The sequence below is a fragment of the Oryctolagus cuniculus genome, chromosome 11 (assembly GCF_051225735.1).
Source record: "Oryctolagus cuniculus isolate XC-2025 breed Fujian yellow rabbit chromosome 11, ASM5122573v1, whole genome shotgun sequence".
In the NCBI taxonomy this organism is placed as follows: domain Eukaryota; kingdom Metazoa; phylum Chordata; class Mammalia; order Lagomorpha; family Leporidae; genus Oryctolagus; species Oryctolagus cuniculus.
This window is the reverse complement of record NC_142877.1, coordinates 83169399-83181485: the sequence shown is the minus strand read 5'-3', so window position 1 is coordinate 83181485 and position 12087 is coordinate 83169399. Positions and strand designations below refer to the sequence as shown.

The 12087-nt window shown below is 37.3% G+C and overlaps 1 protein-coding gene across 4 annotated transcripts in view; it reads right to left on the bottom strand.

Annotated features, from left to right (window-relative positions):
- Positions 1-12087, bottom strand: part of OTOGL (otogelin like) — a 172440-nt gene that overhangs the window by 44527 nt on the left and 115826 nt on the right. For 2 of the 4 annotated variants that reach the window (XM_089309054.1, XM_089309056.1), the window contains 8 exons: positions 10777-10894; positions 8448-8527; positions 7683-7745; positions 5582-5661; positions 1727-1904; positions 1333-1475; positions 514-537; positions 336-428 (listed from right to left, as the gene is read on the bottom strand). In XM_089309054.1, the coding sequence (XP_089165180.1) occupies positions 336-428; positions 514-537; positions 1333-1475; positions 1727-1904; positions 5582-5661; positions 7683-7745; positions 8448-8527; positions 10777-10894 (779 nt within the window). The remainder of the gene's footprint in view (positions 1-335; positions 429-513; positions 538-1332; positions 1476-1726; positions 1905-5581; positions 5662-7682; positions 7746-8447; positions 8528-10776; positions 10895-12087) is intronic. The other 2 variants (XM_089309055.1, XM_051846511.3) reach the window with 2 other exon arrangements.

Here is a 12087-nt window from a genome sequence, read left to right as displayed (position 1 = left end):
GTTAGCATGTACCAAGGGAGGCAAACGGTGATGCCTGAAGTACCTGTGTCCCTGTCACTCATGTGAGAGACCTGCACTGAGTTCCACAGTCCTGGGTTTGGCTTGGCCCAGCCCTGACTGTTAAATGGGAGTATTTCTCTCTCTCTCTCCCTCTCCTCTCTCCTCTCTCCCCATTCTACTGCTGTCACTCAAATAAGTTTAAAAAATAAAGAATGATCAGGCCTAAGAACAGTGAAACTCTACTGATCTCTTTAACTTTCCCCTTTCGTAAATAATTGTTTTTATAATTTCTTGTTTTCATCTAACATGAGAATAATTATTAACTGCATTCTTACCATTCTTGCTATCCGATTGACAAGTATTTTATGTATAGATGTTGTCACATTTAACTTTTTAAAACAAAGTCCAGAGATTCTTACAGTGGAAGCCTTAATTAAAAAAAAAATTTATGGAGTTAAGCATAATTTTAGTGTTAAACAGAATAAATTTACTAAACGCTTTGCAAATACTCACTAGCTTTTTAAATGAGTTTCCATTCTGAAAAAAAAAAGAGTAAAGAAAGATACTTTTGAAACAAATTCATCAATTGATTTTTTGGAGTAATATGTCTTTTTATTTGCACTTTTATTTTTACCTAAACTCAGAATCCTGTGAAGTATTCCTATTCATCCTTCACCCATGATCTCTAAATGTTAACATTTCATCATTCCCATTTGCTTCATCTTTCTCAATGTATAGTCTTGAGCTTTTCCTTACTCTCTCAGAGTTGTATCCAGATATGTCTCTCTGCCATAAATGTTTCAATGTACATTTTCAAAAATAAAGATACATTTTCTTACATAACTAGATACAACTATCAAAAGCAGGAAATTAATGTTGATATTAAACTCTTATTTACAGAATTTGTTCAGATTTTGCTAGTTATTCCATTGATATCCCTGTTCATATAGTGCACTCAGTTGTCATGGCTTCTTAGTCTCCTAACCCTGGAACAGTTTCTTAGTCTCTATTTGTCTATTAAGACATGGAAGTTTTTGTAGAGGACAGAGCAGTTTTTTGTTGAATATCCCTGATTTGAGCTTGACGTTTCTTCATGATTAGAAACAGGTTCTAAATTTTTGGCAGAGACACCACAGCAGTGATGTGGCGTTCTTCCCAGTAACTCACAGCAGGAGGAATATGGTCACGTGAAGTATTCTGGAGGTACACTAGATATCAGATCCGTCTTGATGAATTCTTGACCCCCTTCCTGTTCTGAGAATCCCTGATGCTGTAACATTCATCAACTACAGACTAACGAAGAAGTGGCTACAACAACGAATTTTGACCTACCTGATTCATGGAACATTTTTCAATATGAGCAACTATAATTTCCCCAGGAATTCTCACTAGGATGTAAGAAGCCATGCTATATAATGCTGCATTGTTCCCATCGAATGTGATAATGCTCAGTTCTGACAACATGGAACATCGACCTAAAATGAAACGAAAGAGATTCTCTTTGACCCATTTAGCTACATATTTATGCTTTTGAAAGATCTGTTAAGTGAGCCTTATTGTGTTTGACAAGAAACCACTCTAAAATTTACATACTTTAACCAAAACTGTAAGTAAATGAGAAAAGCTCAAAAAATAATAACTTGGAGTTGATGAAGTGGTATGTTCCACAAAATAACAATCTCCCAGGATTAAAAAACTGATCACAATGATAAACCTGCAAACCTACAAGGGCATTCCCACTCGGGGCAGCAGATATCACTGTTCACTTGAACAGGCCTTCCTCGGAAACCACAGTCAGGCATCTCCAAGTCCTTTGGGCAATTAAGAGACCAGTTGTAAAACGTCCATTCCATATTAAGGCATATGTATTGGCTGCAATTATAAACTGGATCAAACTGCAGAGGCTGTTAATAAAAAAGAAAGAAAATTAGTGAGTTTTTTCCCATTATTAACCTATTCCAAGTGATTTTTTAAAATTTCGTATTCACAATGGTTATAGTACATATTCCTAACTACAAGAACTTTTAAAAGATAAAGAATGAAAATTTCACTACCACTTTTTGATGTATCCTCTCTATAATATTCAATATGTATTTCATTTAAACTTTATTTTTATTTTGATTTAAGAATTTTTCACATATACTCAAGCATCTGAACAAAATCAAGTCTTCTCCTTAATTCTCTGGATTAGTGTTCTGTAAGCAGATTTTTACAATGGCAACTAACCTTTCATATTATGTTGTATAAAGTTACTAAATAAAAATAACTCCTGTAAGTATCAGCTTAAAAACTTATAACTTAATAAAGTCAAATATCAAAAATCTATATTTGACATCAGTTTGACAGGGCCTTTATATGTCCTCCTAAGTTAATTTTTATATCTAAGTATAGTTTAAAACTTTTAAACAAATAAGAAATAAATGATTAATTTTTCAGTATAAATCATATTATATTTAAATTATGGTAATAAAAAAGCAGACATTGTTTAGCCCATTTTGTGCCCACAACAACCCTTCAAGGTTGGTGCTGTATTTTTCCTATTTTACAGATGAAGATATCAAGAAGGAGGTTAAAGTAACTTCCCAGGCTCTTAGCACTAGTAGATAGTTCACCAGGGAACTCTACATTGTTAAATACAAAGACCAATTCTCAAACTTCATCTTACATGACCTGTTAACATTTTTGGTACAACGTATCACTCCATCTTACTTAAGACACTTTCTTACTTTGGATTCCAGTTCACTGACAACCTCCCATATTTTCTCCTGTTTCACGGTTGATATCCTTTACATGTTTGTCTTCTCCCGACCTACAAAATCTATAGTAATTTTCCTCTCTACTCTTCATTGACTTTGTCTGAAATCTCATCTAGTCTCATAACTTTAAATATGATTTATACTCTAAGAATCTTCAAAATTTTTATGTTAGCTTAAACTCCCTTACACTACATTTATGTCTACCTCATCTTTATATCCACAGCTTTTTTGATATTTCTTTGAAATCTCAAACTTCATGTGGCAAAACTGAAGTGCTGATTATACCTAAACTAGACCTTCCCTTCCCATGATCTCCCCATTCTGATTAAAACCAGTCCTTCAGTCATTCAAAGCAAAAATGCTTGAATCCTTGTTACATCTCTATCATCACACCCCAGAACTAATCCTTCAGCAAATCTATGGCCTCTACTTTCAACTATGTCCAGAACCCAGGCAAATCTTACCATAGGCACTGTTACCATCTGATACAAGCCATGGTTATCTCTTGCTTAAATTCCCAGAATAACTTTCCAATAAGTTCTAATTGTTTTGTCTCCTCAAACCCTACTCTCAACACAGCAACCAAAATGATCTAAAACAAATCAAATCATTCAGTTCCTCAGCTCAAAAATATGTAAGTCTTCCTCTGTCATTAAAAAAAAAAAAAAAAAAAAAAAAAGGTGGGGCTGGAGCTGTGGCATAGTGGGTAAGGCCGCCAGCTGCAGTGCTGGCATCCCATATGGGTGCCCCTTCAAGTCCTGGCTGCTCCACTTCCAATCCAGCACTCTGATATGGCCAGGAGAAGCAGTAGAAGATGGCCCAAGTTCTTGGGCTCCTGCACCTGTGTGGGAGACCCAGAAGAAGTTCCTGGCTCCTGGCTTTGGATCAGTGCAGTTACAGCTGTTGAGGTTTTCTGGGCAGTGAACCAGCAGATGGAAGACTTTCTCTCTCTCTCTCTCTCTCTCTCTCTCTCTGCCTCTGCCTCTGCCTTTTACGTCTACAACACCTTATACAGTTTATATTACTTCCTACTGCCTTGTCCCTTCTTTTTTGAAAGATTTGTTTACTTATTTATTTATTAAATGGGAAATGACAAAGAGAGAGGAAGGAAGGAGAGAGGGAGGCAGCAAGAAAGGGAGAGAAGGAAGGAGGGAGAGAGGGAGGAAGAAAAATACAGAGATCTTCTACCCTCCCAGTTTACTCCCCAAATGTCTACAACAGCCAGGAGACAGGAACTCCATCCAGGTCTCCCAGATGTGTAGCAGGAGCACAAATACTTGGACCATCAGCTGCTACCTTCTATGTATATTAGCAGAATGCTGGATAGGAAGCAGAGTAGATGGAGATTCGAACCAGGCATTCCAATATGGGATCTTCCTTTACTTAATTGTCTTCTTGTTACTCTTTTACTCAGTTAACTGGTTCAGTATGTTCTTGTTTCAGAGTCTTTACTCTTTCTGGTACTTCTGCCTGAAAATGTGTTGCCCTGGTCCTCTGCATTGTTCGCTCTTGCAATTTCTTCAGCTCTTTTCCTCTAAAGTCATATGATCAATAAATATTTTCTTAACATTTTTCTGAAAATTATTTTTCTCTTGAGTAACATTTTCCATAATTTAGCAATTTATTTTGCTTATTGGCTATTTCAGAAACTCCAATAGAATATAGAGCTTCATAGCATGAATTTTCTCCTGCTACTGTGCTTTTTCCTATGGCATCTTAGCGGTGCCTGGCCATAAATGGAATGAAATAAATATTGGTTAAATAAATAAATAGTTTATTGGAACAAGTAGCATTTATTTAAAGCTTTACTGGGGCCGGCACTGCAGTATAGCAGGTAAAGCCACTGCGTGAAGTGCCGGCATCCTACATGGGTGCTAGTTTGAGTTTCAGCTGTTCCATTTCCAATCCAGCTCTCTGCTATGGCATGGGAAAGCAGTGGAGGATGGCCCAAGCCCTTAGGCCCCTGCAACCACATGAGAGACCTGGAAGAAGCTCCTGGCTCCTGGCTTCAGATCGGTGTAACTCTGGCCATTGTGGCCATTTGGGGAGTGAACCAACAGACGGAAGACCTCTCTCTCTCTCTCTCTCTCTCTCTGCCTCTCTGTAACTCTGCCAGAGGTCTTCCATCTGCTCGTTCACTCCTAAAATAGTTGAAACTGCCAGAATTGCACCAATCCAAAGCTAGAGCCAGGAGATTCTTCTGGGTCTCCCATGCAGTTGCAGGGGCACAAGGACTTGGGCCATCTTCCACTACTTTCTCAAGCCATAGCAGAGAGCTAGATTAGAAGTGGAGCAGCCGGGACTGGCACCCATATGGGATGCGGGTACCACAGGCGGCGGCTTTATCTGCTATGCCACGGTGCCAGCCCCAGAACAAGTGGCGTATTTGAACTCAGAAGATAATTGCTCAAGTCTCAGCTGAGAAAACTACTATCTCAGCAGCCAATGATTTTATGTTTTTTGCTTTCCAATTTTTTTTTAATCACCCTGCACAGTGCCTGGCATATAGGAACTACTTAATATTCTATGAGTACCTGTTCTATAATAGTTAACCCTTAATTAAGGAATCATACTTAAGAACTTATTTATATTTTATTCATTTTTCTTAGTGTGATCAAAAGCTAATTAACAGGAAATATGTTAGTTAAGAAAATATAATTGTTGAATGTAACATATATTACTTATTATCTTTTGGCAAAGATAGACCAAATAGCATATCAAAAAAAAAAGCTTAACAGTATTGAATATTGACACAGAAATCTGAGCATCATATGTTATAAGGCTATAACAAATACTTAGAGCTGTAAGAAATTACCCAATCATACCTCACATTCCAAACCTGTTGTTGGTGTCAGCATGTCAAACACGGTAATTTCTGATGGAGTAATCATTTCTGGACATGTAAGAAATAAAGATGGAATGTCCATTAATGGATAGTAGCTATCAAATAAGGAATTCACATGTGACAGAAGCTGTGCTGAGAAATTTTTATGTAAATTTGTTTATTCCTCACAAGAGTCCTATAACATACATATAATTATTGTAATTTTATGGGTATGAAAATTACGTTTTTGAGAAGTATATTTGGTAAGTGGCAGAGGGAGAACTTGAACTCAGGAATTCTGATTCCAGAGCCCTGCTTTTAACCATGATCTTACAAAGCACCCTCACTATCTTGATAGATCAACACAATTATCTAAATAAGTAAAAATATCAATACACTAAGAACCCCTCAAAAGTTACAAATGTTACCATATTTTTAAAACTAGCAGTGCGGTTGATTGCTTGCTCTGGGTGAAGCTCTAGAATGTGTTCACTGAAGACAGAAAAGACAACCACATGGTTCTCCAGTACGTGGGTGTGGTGAAGGGTGACCCGTGGAGAGGGGAAAAGTGATTGCTGCACATACTCATAAGGTATATTCTACAAGGACAGTAACACCTCTCTTCTCAGGTGCTTATATGGATTAAATGAAGCCAAGTGCCTATCCAATGACTGGCACACAAGAAGTACTCAACAAATAGCAGCCAACAAAAGCAGAAGTGTTGTACTTAGGCTATTATTTGGAAGAAGTTGTAAGATTTCTTAAAAACATTCAATTATTCACCACTGCTTTCATAAAAATTTCATTATTTTCTAAATGGACCCTTGTGATCTAGTGCCTGATAATACCTTCTATTGCATCTTTAGGCACAATTCCACACACAATGTGTATTCAAGACATGAAGTCCTTTCATGGGACATGTTCTCTCTCACTCTCACACCTTTGGACAGGCTGTACCTTCTAGTGAGAATGTACTTCTTTCTTCTCCTAACCTACCTAATTCCTATTCTCTGTTAGCCTTTCAAGACCATACCTCCTAAATAAGTATAATGACCCTCCTGTGTGCTGTTGCTGCATACCCATATTGTAATAGAGTTTTCCCTCACCATGTTTAGAGAATTGGTTGCAAGACTCCATCCTTTTGCATACCAAGATCTGCAGATGCTCAAGTCCCTTACATACTATGACATAATATTTGTATATAACCTATGCAATCCTCTTGTATACTTTTAGCTATAGCTGGATCAATTATGATACCTAATACAAGGTAAATGCTATGTAAACAATTTCTATACTGTATTGTTTAGGGAATAGTGACAAGGAAAAAAGTATGTCCATGATCAGTACAACCATAATTATTTTCCAAATGTTTTCCATCTTGGGGTGTTGAATCCACGAATGTTGAACCTATGGACATTCAGGGTTGACTGTATTACAATAACGTCTGCACTATTCAGTTATTTAGGTTAGGGGCTACAGGTTGTTCATCCTATGTTCTCCCTCCACCCATCACTGAGTGTCAGGACAGTGCCTGGCACAGTTGATGCTCAAATAAATTGAAAGAATAAATTAAAGTTTATCAAATAAATTGAAAGAATAAATATCTGAACTTGAACTTCTCTAAACTATAATTTCTGGAAAAGTAATCCATTAAATTTGGCACGTCTCACTGTGAGTGGACTTTGAAGTCTTTTTCTGAGTCAAGTTTCACAGTGTGGGAGGGAACCAGGACAGGAGCCCAGAATGCCTCCTCCAGAGCCTCGGATAGGACACAAACATGGGAATGCAGGCACTGAAGGAAACTCCGCTTTATGTCTGCATCACACTGGGGCTTGCTGGGTCTCTGCAAATTTAAATGGAGTTTCATAACTAAATTCTGAGAAGTGAGGGAAGTCCTAGTCTCCACGCGAACTGAAACGGAGAACGGGGTGAAGCAAACACAGAAGCATTTTGGAGGCTGTGGCACACTGAACCAGTGAACAGCTTCACTGCTCGGCTGGACATTCCTGATACCAGCAGCTGCTCTAGTGCGCTCTAAGTGTGCCAAGGCATAAGCTACATAATGCTAATTTTAGTGGGTGAAACTGTAGCAATAGCTGTCAACAAAGGCATGCGTGGCTTACCTGGCGGCATCAGTGCTGGTTCTGTGGGAATCAGAGGGATGCCTACAAAGAAACAAAGACCTTTTCCTTAATTTGTGTTGACTTAAAGTAAGACCCAGATAATTCACATAGGGCTCTTTAACTCCAAGGAAAATGTTTTGGAAGAGAAAATTCAGATAGAATGTTAGAGGGGAAAATTACATCTATTAGAAAGTAATTAGATATTTTAGGGGCCTGTGCTGTGGCGTAGCGAGTAAAGCTGCTGCCTGCAGCACCGGCATCCCATATGGGTGCTGGTTGGAGTCCCAGCTGCTCCACTTCCAATCCGGCTCTCTGCTATGACCTGGAAAAAGCAGTAGAAGATGGCTCAAGCCCTTGGGCCCCTGCACCCACGTGGGAGACCTGGAAGAAGCTGCTGGCTCCTGGCTCCTGGCTCTGGATCGGCCCAGCTCTGGCCATTGCGGCAAATTGGGAGTGAACCAGTGGATGGAAGACTTCTCTCTCCGTCTCTCTCCCTCTCTCTCTTCTCTCTCTCTCTCTCTCTGTGTGTGTGTGTGTGTGTTTGTGTGTGTAACTCTGACTTTCGAATAAATAAATAAATCATTTTAAAAGAAAGTAATTAGATATTTTAAAACTATGTATGGGATATTGAAGAATTTTGTAAGGGTTTTCTGTCAGTCTAACACTTCTATTTATAACCACTTGTCTCATAAAATATTCAAGAATTTCACTTTTCAGAGTAAAATAAGCAAGATTCACACTTACAGTCTCCTGGATAAACACATTTCAGGGTGACTTCATCAAGGATCATACTTTTAGGGCAGTAGGGTAAGCATCCTTCAACCCTTTACATGAGAAAGAAACCAAAATGAAAAAAGTCTGAAATACACAAAGAACTGATTTTAACACACGCATAAAGTATATTCTTAAGACTCTTCTATCTGATTATAAGCACTAAAGAGTGCTCTATTTGTTGCCATTTTATGAAATCACAAGCTAGTAGATAATAAGGGATACCATTACATGTAAGACAGAACTTGAACACAGAGATTCAGAACATACACTTGAACTTGGCACACACTAAGGCCATATTTTATAAATCAGTGGAAATATGAAAGACTAATTTATTGAGACTTTAATTGTTACATTCTGCGCCCTTACTTTCTACTCCCCTCCTCACATTCAAGCACATTGACATGATCTTTGACTATCTTTGCCTTGAGAATGTTTATAGAACACAAACAGCATCTTCGGTGCCTCTTCTTGGCTATTAAATCCTAAACTCATTGAAAAGACATTAGCGATCTGTGGATGGAAGTAATGGAGACAGGGTATGGTTGTAGTTCTTTGATACTAAGGAAAGGGAGGTCAGAAGCTGCAGTTCTCAAGAGTCTTAGAAACTCTACCCAAATCTGTGGCAGTAACTGTGGAGATGGTTGTATATAAGCCTAAAGAGACTTGGTTTTAAGCCCTAGGACATCTGGACTTAATAAATGCCCCCAAGTTCTTGTATAGCACAGAAACCAAGTGAGAGTCTAAAAATATCAAGAGTTCAAGTGAGACATTGTGGGCCAAAGACAGGAAGGACCACCCAGAATACTTTCTTCTAAAGGAAAAAAAAAAAAAAAACACTGAGATTAAATTTTCCTCGCTTGATTGGAGTTCAGAGTCCAATTTATTCTTACTTAAAGGAAATAAATGTAACACTTTATGTACAACTAAGTCAAATTATTGAAGTCATACATACTACAGAGAAGTAATGCAAATATTGTCATAAAAAGGTTTTCTTACGTCTTCTCCAACATGCTAGCAGGTTACAATAATATTTTAATGTTTTAGAAATATTTATAATTGCCTCAACTGCAAAGAATTTGGATGAAAATCATACAAGACCTCTTTCCATTCAGGATGGCAATGAATTTAGGAATAAGTGTGGCCACCAGAGGGTACTTGAATGGAGGCAAATGCAGGCTACACTAAAAAGGGAGAAAAGCTAATTTTTCTCTTAACTTTAGAGGTTTATAAAGACACATTTATCATATTTTGAATATTTCCTTCTCAGATTTTAACACATAAAAGTTTAGCTTATACTTTTATGACCAGTTATTTATTTTATAAAATGAACTTGGATAATAAAACTATATTATAGTTTATTGTCAGACTTCTATTTCATTCTAAATTTTGTCAAGCAGAAGAAAACAAAAGAAAATGTAGAGTCATTTAATTGCTGGAAAGACCAGAATCATTTGGTTATCATTGTCAACATCAATTTTTTATGCAACTCAATTATTTTGCAATCATTTTATGCAAACCAAAACTGCACGCATACTCTAAAATATTTTCCCAAGATCATAATTTATTTCTTTAAAAAGCCTTCAAAGCTATACATAGCAAGTTCCTCTTTATTTTCTCATACAACTGGTGATCTACTCAACTTCTAACCCACAATGCCTCAGATGCAAAACAGTTCTTATATATAACAGTCTGTTATATAACAAGAATAATTGCATTTACATATGTGCTCTGTGGTATGCTACTTAGCATCTAACTCCGAAAAGCTCTCATTTTCATTAGACATTTTTATTCTTAGCCCATACTCTGTGTCAAAAACTGCAATAATCTTGAATAGGGGTAGAGGTTCTGGGGGACTTGGAGGATGGACACATGAGATTGTTAAATCCCAGATTAATACTTGAGTCTCCCCACCTCCCAGGGCTACAAGTGCTGTTACCTTGTCAATGTGTTCTCCCCTGAATAAAGATATCAATTAACAAATATACACCAGGGCACTTAAAAAGTTCATGGATAGTGGAATTAAAAGGTGTTTATTTTGGCATACACATATAAATTTAATAGGCATCTATTTTAATAGACATATATCTTCTTCATCTTATATCCTAAGCAGCAAAAATTCCTGGTACATCCTTATAGAAGACCCTCAGTAGCCATTTCCTGATTACAATGAAATAAACTCATGAATGAGTATACAACACACACTTTTTTCTTGAGAATAACTGATGTCTAAAAAATTCACTAAGAGCAGAATTAGCTAACAAACACTGGAATTCGTTCACTTTTGTTAAACCTCACTTACGGTGGAAGAAATTTACATGCTAGTGCTTCCGGGTCACTGCAGGTTTTAAAGCAAGGAGTGGCACAAGGTTCATATCTCCATTCACACATTCTCCTGTAAGGCACAGCTGCCTGGATTTCTAGGAAAATCACCAAGTTCAGATTATGTATATTTTTAACACACAGCTTGAAAACATACAACGTATGATATGAACCCTTGTAGGAACTGGCCCTTTGTGACAATAATGCTGTGGAAAATACAGACCTAAGGGGGAAAAGTCATTGTATTTGGGTGTTAATCAAATAATTTCATGTCCAGGTTAAATATATATCTTTAAATATTTTAAAAAGCAAAGGGTTAGAGAAGAGGCTCAGGAAGATCCAAAATTTCCTTTTTCTGTAGTTAGTCAATTTTCATTGCTCTTCAAATCTTAATACCAAACACTTGTTGGAATTACGTTTTTTGCAAAGAGCTTTTATGTCTATTATTCTAATGTATCCTTTGAGCAACTATGCTAAATACTATTTCCAATCTAAAAATGAAAAAATTGAGGCCCACAGTATCACACAGGTAATCAGACATGAGCAATTGGGTTCACAAGACTCTCCCTCAGGGATGAAACAAAGGACCCTGCTCTCCACCAGGACCTCCTCAGGACGGCCCCCTTTGCAGTTTAACTTGCAGTCACAATATCTTGATAAAATGTGAGCTTAGCAAAACCAGAAAAGTCTGGTTTATAGCTAACCACATGCACAAAGACCCCAAAGGAAAGCAACTCCAAATATCAATGACAAATGCTAACATGCACATCATGGCCACATCACCCATCCATGTCCCCCATACTCTAAGGATAAAATTCTCAAACTGGGAAGAAAGGGTACCATGTGCTCTCTCAACTGGCCTCTTCTTCCCTTGGAATGTACTTTAATAAATTTCACTTTACTATCCCTATTTTCATCTCTCTGAACTATAATTCATTACTCCATCTGTGAAAAAAGTCAAGGCAAGCCAGCTGCTGCCAGTGAAAATAGTAACCCAGTGACATGCCAAGTCAAATATCAGGAAAATAGCAAGACCAAACTTACACTACATGACCTCACATCTAGGGAAAATACTCCATCATTTTTCTCCTCCCAGAACTTAGATAATTGTCTTGTAACATAATGTATATCACTTAAATAAAAAAAGAATGGACCTGAATAATTCATGTTTACAGTTGTAAACAAATCCCCCATAATTAAAGATTTTCCTTCTTCAAATATGCTCCTCTTCCTAAATAATAGAGAAATCATTCTATAACAGTTTAAAGCTACCTCGATAGAGAAAAAATTG